Genomic DNA, 18,421 nt, shown 5'->3' with positions numbered 1-18,421 from the left:
TTAAACCTTTTTTTTTAATGCTGCTAAATTGCTCCTTATTTTTTGTTTCTGTCGGACTAATAAGGTTTTACATCAAGTTATTGTGTATCAACACATAAACACCACTGAACTGATACTACTGAGTGGCCCCCAGATCAGAGGCGGATCTAGAGAAATTTTTTTTAGGGTGGCATGGAAAACAAATGGGGTGGCAAAATCAAAGCCTTTACAAAAACAAAAAACAAACAAAACAAAAACAAAACACACATATGCAGGTGTTACATATGGTTAAAATGATTCAAATGCAGTAATTATACACATTTCATATAAATATGGTCTATAACGTAATTATTTTCTGTAGCCCACATAATTAAACATTTCAGTTACATAAAACATATGAATTTTGATTTTATGTACTGTATAGCCTGTATAATAAACAAGTATGTAGCCCAATAAGTATAAAATCCAGAAAGCTACACAACATGGGGTGGTTTATTTACAAACAAGTCTAACGTAAGTTTCACACTATTTTTTGTTAGAAATAATCAAATTGTTACATGCTTAAATTTACACAAAATGTTAGAAATCTGAATTTACAGTTATTTTTTCATTGACATACTATATTAACACAACTGATCTGAAATCACACAAAAAACATAAAATCCTAGTAGTTATATTTTTTACTGTAAAAACCACAGACATGTTTAGTAAATTATTTTCATAACTTGAAATGCAAATATAAATTGTAAATTTTGAAAACTTATGCACAAATTTTGCAAACAATAAAGTTATATGCAACTATTTATCTAAAAATGCAGCTAATGCATCTGGCGGTTTGTTGTTTGTTTTTTTTTATTTTTTTTTGTACAAACATATAAAAATACTGCTATAACTAAAATGAGAGAACAATCAGGTGTCACAATAAGATGACCCACAAATTATTTGTGACAGTAAAAAATAAATAAATAAATAAGTTTGTCCGCCACAAGACAGAGGAGACACCAAACCCTGCAGGCCTGACAACAGGTGTATCACTCCACCTGGAGACAGTGTTTACATGACAATCTGCCTTTGTGACATTCATTAGTGCCCTCATTGACACACAAAACAAAACAACCAATACAAAACACACTAACTATACACTCCACGCTTAACATCACAAATCTCCCACATCTCAAAACTCGCTGTCGACATCGCTCTCTCTCCCTCTCGTTGCTCGCTTCTTAAACAACCAAATCCCACATGTTGTAATTTTTTTTATTGGTTAAAATTGTACATTTTTCCACCAGTAAGAAAGAGGTGGCTTCTGAAATGCCCATGGTGTTGATTCAAAATGTGCTCTGGCAAAATCATAGTCATCGGTTGCTATTGAAAACAAGAAATAAATCCGGTCGGCACTATGGGCTGAACCATTTGTTAATGTTGGAGAGGGGTTAACACTATGTAATATACTGAGTTTTAAAATTTATATTCAGTGTTACTAATAGCTAGGCTCAAAGTGTCAATGCTATCTTATTTTAATAAACAACTCTGTCATATGTAAAACTTGGGCAGAAATAGAGACGGCAAGAAGTCATTTTAAGGTGGCACATGCCACCCCATGCCACCATTCTAGATCCGCCCCTGCCCCAGATCTGCGAAGATCCCCCAAGACACCAACTGTGTATCATTAGGAGCCCTGACACCATCAGGTATACACACACATGCTTGTGGGGGCCATACAAACTAACATTTTGAGTTACTGGACTACTGGTAATGGACTAGCCTGCTGCATCATTTTCCCCCTTTGATTTGGTTGATAATTTTCATTTCCGTCAAACAATGTGGCGTCATTTCATCCCTAACACATTACTCAGTCCATATCAGTACATTTATCCAGCATGATTTTTCTTTCCCATTGAGATCTCAAGTGTTCATTTAATTGATTTGAGAAGCGTATTTTACAAAATCCTGATCTTTTTTTCTTTGTCTATGAAGAGCGTGTCCTCATATTGTTTGGGACAAACACAGAGATGTATGTGCCACCAAGCATGGACAAAGGCAATGGTCATTCCCACCATGTTTTTCCCTGTATAAGCTTTATATAGGAAAACTGACATGTCAGTCTTAAAGCAGCAAACTTAAAAAGGTTTTCTCAGTGTACTCGATTCTCATTCCAGCTAAAACTAATAGATAAAAAGTATATTGGTGAAGCAATATGATGACTATACATGTTTCGAAAAAGCTGAGGTAAGGCCATGTCTCTCACTGAGTCGCATCAGCTCTATAAGCTTTTTGAAAATTGACATTGAAAGGTTTTGCTCAACAGTTAAGTGCCTCATTTGTTGTATGTTTCATTTCATAATGCACCAAATATATTAGTTTTTCCTGCTTGGCACCCAGACTGCGGGGCTCTGATTATACATGCAGAATGTGGTTTGGCATTGTCTTACTGAATTAAGCAAGGTCTTCCCCTGGAAAAAGATCTCTGGAAAAAAGCATTTGTCCCTCCAAAACTTGTATATATCATTCGGCATTAATGGTGCAGTTACAGAGCAAGTTATTCATGCCATGTGCATTAATGCCCTCCACTTCATCATAGATGCTGCTTTTTAGACTGTGGGCTGCCTTTTAAACTTATGGACTGATAGCAAGCTGGATGGTCGTCTCTTGTGATTTACTAAAAGATATTTTCACATTTTATTCATCATATCACCAAACAGTTATCTCCCTTGCGTAGCTGTGGCTTTCAGAAGTGTCTCTGTGCCCTTGAAATTGTTTCCTCTATAGAATTACATGTATTAATAGGCCATACACAACAGCCATTCAGTAGAATTTAGATAATTTTTAATCTCCAAATTCTTTTCACTTTTTTTGTTGAAAAAAATGCTTTGTTTATTTATAGCATTATGCATCTTTCCTGGTCTTTAGCTTCCTATTTTCAACTTGTCAGCTGAAACATGTTGCAGCTGACAAGTTTTTTTAAATACAGCATCCTTGCTTTTAGGGTCAAATAGGCCTAGTAGGGAGGATTAGCCTAGTAAAACTAGAGATGGATGATGAAGAAAAGTTGAAGAGAGATGGGGAAAAAGATATACCAGAGTGAGCTTTACGAATTAGCATGTGTGTTTCCCCCCCTTGGGGCCATTGGTGGCCCTGAAGGAATAAATGATTCAATAAAAAGTCCAATAATAATAATAATAATTAAAAAAAACAAAGCTCAAAAGATCGGGCCACACGTGCGTCCAGTAAGTCTTCATCTGACTGCTTCCCCCTCTTAATTATTGCCAGAAAGCCAGTTCACAGACCCACAACACAGAACATGTGCGTTTGTGTGTAACCACACCTCTGTGCAGCTGCTCTCTGATGCACTGAAAACAAAATGTGCAATCAAGTCGCCGGGTGAGGAGGGCTATAAAAAAGATTTATTAACACCTTTAAGTACCATCACCTTTAAAAAGATAGCACTCTGTTTCTTTGTTTGTTTTGAAGGTCATTATCACAACAAAGATTGTACATTTCACGTGACAGCTCATTTCCATATAAAAGTAAAAATCGCTTGTAGCTCCTACACCTCATTAAACTAAAAATATTCCTTGTATTTCTGTTGCAGTCTCTTGCTCACAATAAACAAGTTAATCATGTCTTTGGTGCAGCTCAGTAGTAATGATCTGACATAGTTTTTAGGGCAGGCTTGTAGGGAAGCTTGTCTCCCACACTGCACAGCATTCCTGTACTACATATTTCCATAACTGAACAACTTTTAATGACACATTTTAACTTAATCCCACACACAAACTAATTGTGCCATATGTGCACAAAACCGAGGTAAAATACTCTACATTAGCAGTCTGCGGCCAAGTCATACATTCACTAAATCGCAAAGAGAAGCTCTAGTATTTAGTATTTAAAGGCGTCACCGGTAGGTGTCGTAGCAACATTTCTAATAGTTTAGTGTGACACTGTGGTCTACTTCAGCACGTTTCAGCACTTGAGCAGCTGTGAGTAATATCCACAGCCAGACAGCTGCGGAGCTAAAGACGTTCACATTAAACATTTTCTTGTTCTCAGTATTCCAGCTTTTACTGAGATGCAGTCAGGAGCTGGTGATGAGATGAAACTGATCTTGTCTCAGCCTCACTGTCAGTCACTCACTAGACTTGAACACAGGGGTTAACCCTGTGAAGAAAGGTCCGCCTGACCAGCGATGCTTCGAGAAGCTCCGGTCACTATGCTGACATCTCCAGCTGCGCTCTCAAGGTCTGAGCTGACTGACTTTTTTTCAGCTTTCTGGATCGCGTATGATTGACAGGGCGTAAGGACGTCCTTTGGAATAATAGTAGACAAAGCAAAGCCTTAGAGGGAGGCCTTCCTTGACAGAGCTTCAGAGAAAAACGTGCTCCCTCTCTTCTTTCGTTCTTCGAAACAACAAAACCCGCACAGGCGCATTCCTGTACGCGCGTAAAACCTTCTCACTTCACCCACGGAAAAACGGGCTCTCGTAGAAGACTGGAACCCACTAGACACTTGGAAGACTGGAAATTAGTTCTAGTCATATATATGATTCTTCTTCTTATTAATATTGTTTAAATATGTCTTTAAAAATCTACCGCCGTGGAAAAAATGCCGATTTTCCGTGACTTCAGTTCCATCTTACCCAAGAGCGCACAAAACAAAAAATATTCTACTCCACAAATTACATTTTATTTTCCTGCCAGAGTAAAAGATTCGTAAAGCCCACTCTAACATGACAGTAGTGTAGGCACACATCATGGTAGTCTTGTCGGTTTGATGTAGCTGGAATAGATGAGAAGTGAATTTTTGCCTAATATTCCCGGTGTTTGTTTACCTCTGCACTGGTTAGCGTGTTTTACAAGAAGTTGGGAGATGATGTACACATTTTGTACAAGCGGGATCTGGAGATGGGATCGGCTGACGGCGGGGGGAGGAAAACTCCACCCAGTAGATAGGATCTTGGGCAGGCAGAGCGGAGGGGGAGTTTGCGCTGAAAGAGCTCGGGCTGGTCGGACGGGACGCTCGATATAAGTCCTGCAGAAAACTTCAGAGGGGGCAAAGTCCAGCCCGGGCGAGAGGGAGATAGGGTGGAACTTGCGAGCGCGCTGGGAACTAAATCACATGTGATTTTTTACAGAAATGCTCCAAAGATGGCGGTGGTAGTAGCGACTGGAGTTCCGATTGGCTCTGGAGTGCAAAAAAGTGGATTTGTGGAGGTTTTGGTGCGAGAGCAGTGGCACAAAGTTTTGGTCAACTTGAACGAGGAAGCGCTCACGTTAAGCTGTGAGAGCAACGTTAACGAGAGTGTCGATGACAATGTCAACTCTAACGGTGTTACCAACGGATCTTACCATGACAACAGTAATACCAACTCCAACAATGGCCCCCAAACTGTGCGCACCGCGTTCACGGACCTCCCGGAGCGGGTACCCGACGCGATCGCCAACAAAAAGCGGTGCGTCAAGGTGACCAAGCAGGAAGTCGGGGGACTCGGGATTAGCATCAAAGGAGGGAAGGAGAATAAGATGCCCATCCTCATAAGTAAAATATTCAAGGGGCTCGCAGCGGACCAGACCCAGTCTCTGTATGTGGGGGACGCGATCCTGTCCGTGAACGGTATGAACCTGCGGGACGCGACCCACGACGAGGCTGTGCAGGCGCTGAAACGAGCCGGGAAAGAGGTGACTCTGGAAGGTAAGGCATACTGGAGAGGAGGCATGTGAGAGGATAAAAGAAATAGAGGAACACCTGAAAGAGAGGTAGAGGTCGGGGAACCTTCCATTGATTGACTAGATTACGGGTTGTTTATTGGAAGCCCCTGTGAATGTTTGTGCAAGTACAGATTTTATTTAGTGAAGGAGTGAAAAGCATACCCCGACGGTAAGAGCTGAGTGTAACATATCCCACATCAGTTTGTGTATCAGTTTCTCAAATGTTGCGTAATATTTTTGGGATGCCCATAAACTCACTCAAAGACGTGAGGAGAGCAGTGCTCCTTCACTGAATGACACCTGTAATGTCGGAAGAACCTCTGGCTCCACATGGTTGCCTTTTTAGACTTAGGTTTTTCGATCATGTCCATTAGACACATTTTTTATTTTCTACTTTCCAGTTAATTACAGTCACTTGTCAGTCACTTATTACATCAATAGAATGTGGAGGAAAAAATAAAAGAAACGGGAAAAACACAGCTTCCACTTTGACCTCTGCTGTAGGATGTAATTTATTTCACATTAAAGAAGAAAGGGTGCTCGTTGTTGTTATACCCGGGAAAGGAAATATTATTCCAGCAGCCGATATTAATTCACCCTGTTTATATCAAATTAGATTGCAGTCACCTTGGTCTTGAACAACACTGGCATTTGGTGCTGTTTTATTACATAATTTGGAAACAGGTTACAGACTGATTGCCTTTTGCAGAAAAGAATAATTGAGATTAAGGAAATAGGTATTATGCAACTAGATGTGCCATGGGACAATCATGCAACATCAAACTCGTATCTTTCCCCTTCCTCTGGCCTTTTTTGCTTCCTCAAATGTGCAGCCTGTTCATTTTTTTACAGTTGCTTTCAGCTAAAAGATCAAGATGTAGATCAAGATTAGGCTGTGGGTAGCCACACTGAGAAAGGTGAAGACCATTTTACTACACACACACACACACACACACACACACACACACGCATACACATTCCTTCATACAGGAAACTGTTGCACACAAGTGCCTACTTCTCAGTTCTTTAATTCCTGTCCCTAAGAGGACTCTTGGACCCAAGACAATGAGAACAAAGTGTCACTCTCTCTCTCTCTCTCCCGTGCACACGACTCTCTCTCATCTCAGATACACAAACACGGTGATCACCCTCCTCATGGGGACATGCTGGTCCCTGCTGAAAACTGTATCACAATCTGAAAGAAGGGCAGAGGAGATCGGAGCAGAGGAAGGTGAAGAGAGAGAAAAATGAGGGGTATAAGAGCATTTAATGGGAGACTGAGTGGATGAGAGACTGAAACAGAAGGACAGTTAACAAGAGATTTAAAGAGGCTGAAATAAAGATTACTGCGAGGGTTGGTATTTTCACAGTAACTGCTATTTAGGGGGGATAATTTGCACGTGAGAAATTGGGTAACAATGAAGGTGTTGCACAACAAAATGGCATCAATTAGTCAAATGTAAAGTAAAATCGAATGAATAGTGATATGTCAAACCTAAATATCAGCACCATTTTATTTTATTCTTGAGTGGGAGCCACCTTGAAAAGATTTGAGAGAGGCAGACTGTATCGTATGAGGAAAGAGATCAAGACAAAACATTTGATGTATCTTTTAGGAGATCGTACCTGTCCCGTGGGAATAGAGTGTGCTAGTGCATTTTGTCTGCAAATGTGCAAAAGATTTGTACGTGGATGTTTGTAATCTGTGTATCCTTTACTAAAGCACCGACAAGGCATCTTGGAAACTCATTACGAAGGACAGATTTGGCTGAAAATAGGCAGCAGCTACTTCCCTCCGCTTCACACAGCTGTGAGAGGGCAGCAGTTTGACCCACTGAGAACAATGGTTCAAGCCCTGATGTCAGAGAGCCTCCTGCTTTTGTTAAAGAGTCCTCAGAGACTCTCGGTAGGCTCTGTTCTTTGCTCAGTATGCAGTCAGACAAACCAAATGGGAATCTCTATAAGGAGATCAGTAAAGGCTCTGCACCACAAAACTCCTAGCAACCGCAACCGGTAATGTTATGGTGGTCTGTTGAAGGACCGATCAACAAATGGCGCCTTTAGAGACAATCATCGAAGTTTGTGCCACAGAATTTTAGATTTGGAGTGTGTGCCTTGTGCTGTGCAGTGCAGCTGGATGTTTGCATTCAAGATTGTTTGCAGATGAGGTCCGCTCAGAACACTAATCTGTCACCGTTATCGGTAATTTGACAAGGCCAAGGCCTATTATTTCTTGTTTGTGATCATGATTACAACTAGTAGTCTCTCTTTGACAGCGCTCATTGGACTGACCAATACTCAGAACAGTGTTAACGTCCAAGAAACTGAGTGAAGATGTAAGTAGGAGAATTGTAGATTGGAAGGTTTCTTGGAGAAATTTAAAAACTTCAAGCAGTTGTCTGTAAATACAAGTTTCAGATCTGTCACCACTTTGCCAAGGTCTGGAAGAAGACCCAAACTGTCAGCCTCAGATGAGAGGAGAAAACCCAGGAACCACCAAACTGTAAGCTGCTGAAACACCAGTTGCACTGTCCACAAGTGAAACTAATTTTACACTAATTTTACACTTTAAACTTGGAGAGTCTGCCTTGTGCTGTGCAGTGCAGCTGGATGTTTGCACTCAAGATTGTTTGCAAACGAGGTCGGCTTAGAACACAGTTTAATCGGTCACCTTTAAATAACCGCTTGCGGCAGGTCACCATGATAAAGGCCAGAGTTTTGGTTTGTAGTGCGCTGTGTTCACAGAAGACATTTTGACACGTCACAGCAAGAAAAGCAAAGCATAGAAAAATAATGCTAAATGTAATTATAGCTGCATGAGCATGAGAAATACCAGGGCCCTGAAACAGAGGCGGCTACATGGAATTTACCAGTCATTATTTTTATTGTTTACACCTTTACTTGTGCCAGTGCAACACATCAAAATGTCTTCTGCAAAAGAGCTAATGGACAGGTGTGCAGAGGTGAGAAAGAAGGCAGGTTTCGTGTTCACAAGCTTCTTTTTTTTGTTCACTTTAACAACACTGAGTGGAATACCGTGAATGCCTTTGAGGGAACACTGTTTACCCGTTTGAATGATTCATGTTGTACAGATAAAGACAGCAAACAGACACAGAGTCCTTCCACAGATTTGAACCAGTGGGGTGCTGGATGGCAAGTGTTTGTTTTTTTTGGTCTTGCGTTATTTATTTGTCTACCGCTGTAAATGTGCTTTCTAAATAAACCTCCCTTCACTTGACTCTTCCCCAACACACTTTTGCTTTTAGACGTGATCGGATGTCACATTTTATCAGACAGTTTGCTTGAAGTGCACTGAGCCCTTACATGACACTGAGGGATTCTCCTGTGCCCTCTGTCAGCAAACATAGGTCTTAATCTGCCTCCTCTCGCATTATCAGGGCTCTATAGAAAACCTCTGAAATACCCTGCGTGGCAACATCACGGATGTGAACCCTTTTACCTCTCAGCGTTAACTACAATAAGAATTTTATGGTCCCTGTACTGTGTTTTTTGTTTTCTTTCTTATGTTTTCTTTTTGTTAAATGTTTTTATGCAGTGATGATTGACACTTCAGTCCAATCATGTGGGTGTTAAAGTTGATTTATGCCTCAGCTTAAGATGCTTAAGATGAAAAGAGATGAGAAGAATTCTTTTGGAGAAAAACACGTCAATTCACTCGTCTCTGTAAATATAACAGAATTGTTTAACCCTATAATAGATGGTAGGTGGGAAAAAAGATTATTTATTTTAAGACATATATGTATTAATTTAAGTAGTCGTGTGATCAGTCATCAAGTGAAATTAAGGATAAATATATTACTCCTGATGTCAGATTACAGCTAAGATGTAAATTGGAGTAATTATGTAACTAGGTTGCTGGTACGATACCTGGCTCCTCTGATCTATATATCAAAGTGTCCTATGGCAGGATACTTAACCCCAAATTGCTCCACAACGCATCCACTGGTGTTATTGTGTGCATGTGTGTGATAAAGAGCTGTATGAATGTCTGTGGGAAGGGCTTAGTGTGGCTTGTAGTGTAAAAGTGTCTTAAGGGATCAGTAAGACTATAAAAGTGCCATTATAAATAACAGTCTAAATTGATTTTTCACCGACCTCAGAGCAATAGGATGTTCTATTAACTTGACTATTTTAGAAGCTGCCAACACTCTCCTTGTTTAAGATGTTTAAAAATGACTTAATAACAGTTAAAAAATTACTCAGAAGCTTCCATCCACTCATCATGGGCATGAATGTATATTTACATATACTTAAATCTTTTAATTAGTGGTGCTGAAGGTCGTTTAACTTGACAAGGTTTATTAATTTCTTGTTTGTGATCATGGTTGACTACAACCAGTAGTCTCTTTTTGACAGCGCTCATTGGACTGACCAATACTCAGAACAGTGCAAAAGACCAAGAAACTAGTGAAGATGTAAGAAGGAGAATTGTAGATTTACACAAATTTGGAAGGTTTCTTGGAGAAATTTAAAAACTTCAAGCAGTTGTATGTCAATACAAGTTTCAGATCTGTCACCACTTTGCCAAGGTCTGGAAGAAGACCCAAACTGTCAGCCTCAGATGAGAGGAGAAAACTGTGAGCTGCTGGGACACCAGTTGCACTGTCCACAAGTGAAACAAATTTTACACTATCACAGTTCATATCATCATGGAAAAATCAAAATCAATATTTTTATGATCAGAGGAAACTAATATTGAGCTGTTTGGCCACAATGACAAGAGCTACGTTTGGAGTTGTAAAGGTGAAGCTTTCAAATTTAAGAATACTGTACAAGCTGTCGTGCATGGTGTTGGTAGCATCATGCACTGTTTTTGCTGCTGTTACTGCACATTTGATATAGTGAAATAATAAATAATTTAAGGTGAAATTCTTAAGCTTCACCTTAAATTAGCAGCTAGATGGTTGAAACATGGACACAACTGGGTGTTCCCATAGGAGAAAGATTCCAAACACACATCAAAACTGGTTTTTGGAAAGGATAAAGCAGGCCAACATTAAGCTTCTGGAATGGCCTTCCCATAGCATCGACCCCAACCCTATTGAACATTTCAGAACTGGCTTTAAAGCTTGGTCCATGCAAGGAAACCAGTCCATTTACATGTCATAAATTCAACGTTGTGCACCCAATTCATGTTTTTAAAGTCATTAAAGATACATGTTATATAATCATTCCAACCTGGAAAAATAGTTCAAAGAAGTCATTAAAAGCCAAAAATTACATGTTTGTGATGAGTGTATGTAAACTTCTGACCACAACTGTAATTGCTAGAGGTATAAAGAGTCTTAGAATAATTGTTCTGTTCGCTCCTTAATTTTTATCCTCTGATTTGTCTATGTGGTATTTCTTTTTTTAGGTTTTGTCTTTTTTTAATGGGAGATCTTGATGTAATAAATATAAACTCCTTTATCCTGATGCATTTCCTGTTCATCCTTTAACAGCTTGTACCAGAATGGCGCCGCCATTGCGTGCAATAGGTCGGCAGCCATAACATGAAATTTCCCCTTGTGGGACTAATAAAGGTATATCAAATCAAATAGGATGCTTTAACCTGATATTAATCAACACCTGACTACATAGCTAACAGAGCAGTCATTTTGACTTGAACTAGCTGGTAACATTAAACTGTGTATTTCATCATATAGCTTGCCTAACATGTCAGTAGTGTCCCTGCAGCTACAGTGATTCCTCAGTTCATCTTTGTAGCATCATCCAGTGTCTGGCTTCATCTTCTCTAACAAGTCTTATTACCCACTGCAGTGCAGTGGGCAAAACCTCAGTCTAAAAAACACGAGTGTATGTAGAGAGACAGGTCAGTTTCTACTAAATTGGGACAGTTTGGGAAAAATCTTCCCTTTAGATCAGTCGTTTATATACAACTGGTCATCAACATCGAGATTAATGTTTTTTTAAATTCACTCTTGCCTGTCACCTTGTTTGGAGAAGCATAAATTCTAGTCTGGCAAGCACAATATTTATATCCTGCACTTGAGCAAATAATGCTTAGTATTTATTCAGAGTGCTTTGTTTGTAGCCAAAAATGCAGTTCCTGAATAAAACGGATCAGTGAATTTTCGTCAGATCAAAACAAGTCCTATGCAAATAAGTGCAGATCTTAATTTAGAAAGTGGCTGCCCCGGTGTTTGATTCACACATTTCACTTCTGTTTTTCCCCTGAATCATGTGCTGACTTATTTTGCAACCAGTGACACACTGGTTGCAAAATAAGTCAGCTTGCATAGAAGTCCGCAGTGCATGTGCACAAATCCAGGATTCATGAATATTTTGTTAGTTGAATCTGTTTGTACTCTGTGAACAAAGTATCTCTTTGTGAGTAAAACAAACAGTAAAGCAGGGTATGGTTGAGGCTATGGCTACTTTATGATTAATACGCCACTACCATAGAGGTACGCAGTGTCCTCTGGTACTCCCCTTGATCTGTTCCTTCCTTTTGTTCATCTTTTAAATACAGTCTGTGGAGAAAACTTCATTTTTTTTTGGCTGATTGTTTGAAAAGGAGAATCTCAAAAGGGATTTTATACACATGGTACTTGCACGCTGTGTTAAATGAATGCAGCACAAGTAAAAAGTGTTTGTTTTCTTAAGTTGAGGACCAACTGTTCACCCTACAAAAACATTATTATCTAAAGAAATGCGGATAATGGGTTACATAAGGGCACCATAAAGACAGACAACTCCTATTTAACAAGTTTAATTGGTAGTATTTTTTTGTATTTTAATTAATAGTATATTTACTGACGGAACCATTGCACGCAGCTGAGTGCATGCAAACAAATATTGGCAACCTTCCCATTGGAAGCAGAGCATGTTAAGAATAAAAAGTCAGAAAACAATAGAACACCTGCCACACTTCAGCCACGGGAAATGAGTCGGTGTCCTGTAAGCTCTCCTGTTGAGCCTTTAACAAGCCAAAGCTGTCATCACCTGACATCTGGAAGAGTGTGTGTGTGCGTGCGTGCGTGCTGCTGTCAACAGTGTGATGCAGCGTGCGCGTGTGTGTCTGAATGAGCATCTGCCTGCTTGTGTGCATTCGTGCATGCCATCAATTTAAATCATCAGCGTTGTTGTCTAGACGAGTGAGAGTCGATATATGGCTGAGTGTGTGTGGAAAGAGAGAGCGCGAGTCAGCGTGTCTATCAGCTGACTGTTTATGTCATTAGAGAAAATATCATCTCCTTCAATACAGCTTGTGGAGGCTGACTCAGAGCGGATGACTGTGATGATAATAACAGCAACTGTGGCGTTGTACTCGTGGTTGTGGCGGTGAAGATAATAGATTGAATCATTCATTCCTCTCCTGTGTGAGTGTTTTATAGAGACAAAACAAAAGCAGCGACCCGGCACTGACACTCATCTGTTTTTCCGGCTGGCTTTGTTTGGAAAAAACACAAAAACTTCTTTTTTTTTCTCCAGGTGTAATCATTGTGTTTATGTGCATTATGTTTATTTTAGCCTAGTTTCCTTGTGACTGTCAGGACAAAACAGATTTTTTTTTATTATAGTGGAGAAGAAGCACATCAATTTAGTCCTTACATTAGGATTTTTAAAGGAGTGACCAAAAATGACACATGTTAGAGTCTCTTAGTCATGCAGCACCGCAGACTTCTGTTGAACGTATGAGGCAGTAGGCTTTTGTCAAACCCACCATCTGTTCAGTCTGTGGTTTTGGTTTTTAGTAGGTCTAGCTGTTTGTGTTGCCATTTGTGGAAATGGGGGAAAATGTAGAATACAGCTCTAATTTAAAGATTCCTGTTAATGAAATATTTGTCATATGTTTCGCTTTAGTGAGTAATGGAAAGTTAATTTACCGGCAAACAATATTTGTCGATTTTTAGATAAAGGCTCTCTTCAGAGTTGTTGTACTGTTTATGTGAGTATTAAAACAGTTTAAGGGGAAATCCTGCACTTTGACCACTGCTATGCGGTGGCAGGGGGCGTCTCAAACATTTGGCTCCTGAGCCTCATGCAGCTCTCTAGTGGATCAAAAAAAAATTGTATGAACAGTAAGACGATACTAATTAACGATTGTTTATTGTATTATTTTAATTTTTATCAAATATTGCTTCAACTTATTCTTAATTGGTAGTAGTGAAACTACCTGAAATAGATTAGACATGCGTAGAAGAGAGAGAGAGAGTGCATATATCGTACAATGGAGGAAAAGAGGAAGACAACAGAGAAGATTCATGAATGCAGTGAAAGACAGCAAAAGGGTTGAAGTGACAGAGCAGGATGTGGTGAGGGAAAGGATGATATTGAGGCAGATGATCTGCTGTCCCCTATAGGGATCAGCTGAAGGAGGAAGAAGAAGAAAGTAATTCTTTAGGTTTGTAAAAATGTGTATCCTATACATATGTCTAGCCTGTGTGACTATTTTTGAGTCCCCCTACCTATGGATTCCAAATCCCCCCCCAGAAATAAATGCTGCAGAGAAAAACCTTCAATTTAACAGCCTGTGAACAAACTTGTTTGAACTTTGCTTTCATTCCCAACACTGTCGGTGTATTGGTGTGCTCTGGCTGGAGTTTGTTCAGAATTTTTAAGCTACTGGGATCTTACTGGGATTGTATTTATTCATTGTCAATCTAAACCAGCGGTCCCCAACCTTTTTTGCGCCACGGACCGGTTTATGCCCGACAATATTTTCACGGACCGGCCTTTAAGGTGTCGCGGATAAATACAACAAAATAAAACTAGTACCGGTACCGAAAAAAAGAAGATTTGTTCATAACACACGTGAAAAGACCCAGGAAAACCGAGTTAACGATAAAAACGATAACAAAATAACGCTGAAAACCGATAAAAACCCTGAAAACCATACATTTCACACCTGAGCCTCAACTCTCGCGGCCCGGTACCAAACGACTCACGGACCGGTATCGGTCCGAGGCCCGGGGATTGGGGACCGCTGATCTAAACTCCTTTAAATTTGACTAAATTACACCAAAACAGATGGGACTCATACTTACCTGCGTTGCTTCATATCTACAGTGCTTTAAAGGGAGACATGTTAACATGTTTTATAGATTTATTTGGTTAAAGTGTCTCAAAAATTGCTTTTCTGATAGTAAAGGTTGTCGACACCTGCCTTAGGTTAACAAGTATCTGTAAATTAGTAAAAAGTTGTTGCGTAGTTACCTTTGCCCTGTGATGAAAATTTTTTATCCTGTCTCTGATGGACCCCCCCCAATCCAGTTTAAATGCATTTATTTATTTTTTATCATTGTCTTAGTGTCTTCAAAATCATTGTCTACCACTGTGAAAACAGGAACTGAGGAAATATGTGTTGGAGGAATCGTGTGTTGGTGTTTTAAGACATAGTCTGCATATAAGTCATTTGCACTGTTTCCACTTCAGAGCTGGAAAGTGAGGCCTTAATCACACTGAGTCGTCTTCTTCTTCCAAACGTCATGGCACAAAATGTGTCATCTGGAAGAACATCTTTCAGCCTCAGCTGATTCACTGTCTCTGTGTGTGGAGGTGATTCCTGAGCCAAGACCAAACTGAAAGCTCAGTTCTTGGTCATGCTGAATGGCTAGTTAACATTACCACACAAGTTGTCAGGGTTTCACAAGTTATTATGTGCTTTATTGTTTACGCTGTTGAAGGGAGGTAGTTGTGGATTAATTATCTTTTATAGGCTTTTTGTCAATGGAGTCCTTTCAGTACTCTCTACAGAACTCCCAGTAATACGTTTAATCCTCTTAAAAAGCCAAAGTCTTTTGTCTAAACACAGCAGTAATGTGGTATTTGAAAAGTGAAAGCATGCATGAGATTACGGCAGGTATACCAGTGACCTGGCACTATTTTGAAGCTGTTATTTCTATTAGTTTTGATGCTTCATGCATGGAAGTTAAACTGTGACCATATTTCTCTTGTTTACTACAGCTTCCATCATCTTAATGTTAGAGACACGGTCAGCCTAGAATTGCTAACCAGTTTTCCTTCATGCAATAATGAGCTGAATACTCACTGCACTCCTTACTTGATAGCTGCATGCATGAATCTGAGCTAAAAGAGTTTGCAAAAATCGCACTTTTTGATGCAAAACTTGTAACCCCACAAAGTGCTTGTATTCTAGAGTCTCCTGCTCACACTTTCAACCTCTGAAGCTTTGGGGTTTTTTTTTTTTTTTTTTAAAGTTGCTAGCTGTCATAATTCAGGGGAAGTGCTTTATAGGTAAATTCAAATTTTTGATAATAATATCTGCTAAATGGGTGTAGGTTTGTTATCTTTAACATTCAGGTTAATGTTTAATGTAATTTCAATGCAAGTTCCTTGTGTCCTGAACACACACTGTGGTGTCCACATCCTCTGCATTTGCATCTGCTCATTTGCTTTTTTTTTTTTGCAAATAAGTCTTCAAGTGCTACTTTTGTGCTCCTTTCTCTTTCTTATTTCTTTCATACTCTTTACTGTGCATCACTCAGACTACACTATGTCAAATTCCCTCACTCCTGCAGTAAATATCATATTTACAGCACGATAACTAAATCATTAAGTTCAGTATTACATATAGAAGTACTCTTTAATCTGTTAGTACCAGATCTCTTGTGTTGTAACATCATCGGCGGTATTTTAAAATGTGACATTTTAGCAAATGCCTTTCAGGTGTAAACATGATCTTTTATATAAATATGCTCTTCAGAAAGTTGATTAGAAACGTGTTGAACTTGGTGTCAGTTCATGGTCAGTGAGTAAGCATACCTATGCACATTTCACGTTTCTTTAACCTCCTGTTAGTCGCTGCTCATTGTTCGGTTAAGGTAGTATTGGAATCTTTGAGATATTGGCCAACATCTTACCAAAAGGTGCCCCGAGGGTGGATTTGTAAGGGCCTTTTGTGATGCTGTAGTATCCAGATACAAGAGGAAAAGGCCTAATTCTACAGTCAGAGGAGTGTCTCTTTTTTTTTTTCTACCTCTTTAGTCTGGTTTGGCCTCTTTCCAGCTTTTACCAGTCTCATTAAAGCTGCGGAAGTGAAAGTAGAGTGTTTTTTTTTTTCTCCTTTGGTGCACTTTCTCACAAAACAAAAAGTACATTTGAAGCATATAGTAGTAAATGCAATGACTTCAAACCCCATTAAGTACCGTTAAAGACCATTAAATAAAAAAAAGACACAATGAGACAGCTACAGTAATTACACTTAATGTTATAGACCAGAAAGTGTGTGTTTGTCAAGAGGGTTGGGACGGACTGAAGAGTGTGTGTTTGTCATTCTGTATTCATTGTGAAACAACAAGGTCTAACAGTCAAGAAGAAATTGAGTGCATCAGCTGTAAAAATGTGTAAGTAATGGATCGTGTACAGTTTCTATTAAGCGAAGAGCATTTGAATCATCAAAAGAAGTCAGTGACTCCACTGGTGGGTCGAACAGCTGTTTTGATGCATTGAGGCATCTGCATCAATGACTGCTGTAACTGCAAAATACCTCGGAGAATGGAAATCATACCACTACTACTACTACTAATAATAATAATAAAAGATTTATCTGCACATGGGTGAGCAAGGATGAGCTGGAAAGTGGAAAATAAAATCAAATAGATAGGGAAATGCAGCCTCTCGTTTGAATCTCTTTAGTTTGACTTATGTAACAGCAAACCGGCTCATAGACTCCTCTCAAATAATGGCTCCAGTAGTATGAGCCCTATCCTTTTCAAGCTCTTCTCCAGCTATTGAGGTTATTGCGCAGAGCTGGGGCTGTAATGGGATAGAAACACGACCCAAGGGAATGCACACAGATGTACACACTTACAGTGTGATGACTGCACGGACTGTACCCCTTTTTATTTTCCCCTCCACTGGAAACACTTAGAGCTCTATTTCTAGGAATGGGGATTCTTTGTAAATGTTAACTGCAAGCAAATCATCAACTAAACATTATGTTTTTATAGTAGATGGGTGGCATGTCTTTTTTTTTTCTGCTCAGAGAGTGGACTGTAAATTTGTAACCAGGGTATCAGCTGTTTGGGTAGATAATAATAAAAGTTTTGTGTATGGTGTGAAATTAACGGGTAAGTTGTTAGGATTGTGCTACATGTTTGTGTCTGAAAATCAGCAGATGGATTCATCTTGCTTCATGCTGTCTTTACAGTCACGTTCTCTACCAGCGTCAGAAACTGACACAGAACAAAAGCCGCCTAGCTGATCAACCGCAGGCCTTGTGGTTTCTGTGTGGTGTACATGCTTTCACAGTTATTTTTTTAAGGAGGTATGATTTAGGCACAGTGCTATGGGTAGGCCCATTAGAAAGGTGTGATTATATATGTGTTTTGTTTAGTTTTTTTAGCCTGAGCCCAAATACCAAGTCTAAACTTTCAAACTGACCTTTAAAGGAATGCAGAGGGAGCAAAATGCATCCTCATAGTGCAGGAATGGCTGTACTAAGATGCTCAGAAAAATTTCAGCAAAACGCCACAAGTCACGAATTTGATGTTCTGCTGCAGCTTTGTGATGTTTGCAACACAAAGTATGAGGCAGACGGTCTCTGTGCTGCTGTCTAATCACAAAAGTCAGTCTCAGTCTTTCAGACTTTTACTTCTTCCCTTTTTTATTAATGTCCTTCGAGTTAACACACTTAACACAAAGCAGAAGTGGTCGTCCTTATTTGACTGCGCTGGGTTTGATCTATTCGGTCCTTTGATTTCACTTGTACTCTTTATAAACCATTTCAACAAAAGTATCAACCTTTTTTT

General features: G+C 39.5%; 1 protein-coding gene across 1 annotated transcript in view; it reads left to right on the top strand.

The window, feature by feature from the left end:
- Positions 1-4,973: 4,973 nt before the first annotated feature.
- The window catches only part of sntb1 (syntrophin, basic 1), a 37,407-nt gene continuing 23,959 nt past the window's right edge, over positions 4,974-18,421 (top strand). The window contains exon 1 of the mRNA XM_063488484.1: positions 4,974-5,667. Coding sequence (XP_063344554.1) covers positions 5,124-5,667 — 544 coding nt within the window. The 5' untranslated portion in view covers positions 4,974-5,123. The remainder of the gene's footprint in view (positions 5,668-18,421) is intronic.

The sequence above is a fragment of the Pelmatolapia mariae genome, linkage group LG10_11, assembly GCF_036321145.2.
Source record: "Pelmatolapia mariae isolate MD_Pm_ZW linkage group LG10_11, Pm_UMD_F_2, whole genome shotgun sequence".
Lineage (NCBI taxonomy): Eukaryota > Metazoa > Chordata > Actinopteri > Cichliformes > Cichlidae > Pelmatolapia > Pelmatolapia mariae.
Note: the sequence above shows the minus strand (reverse complement) of the source record. Positions and strands in the feature narration are given on the sequence as shown.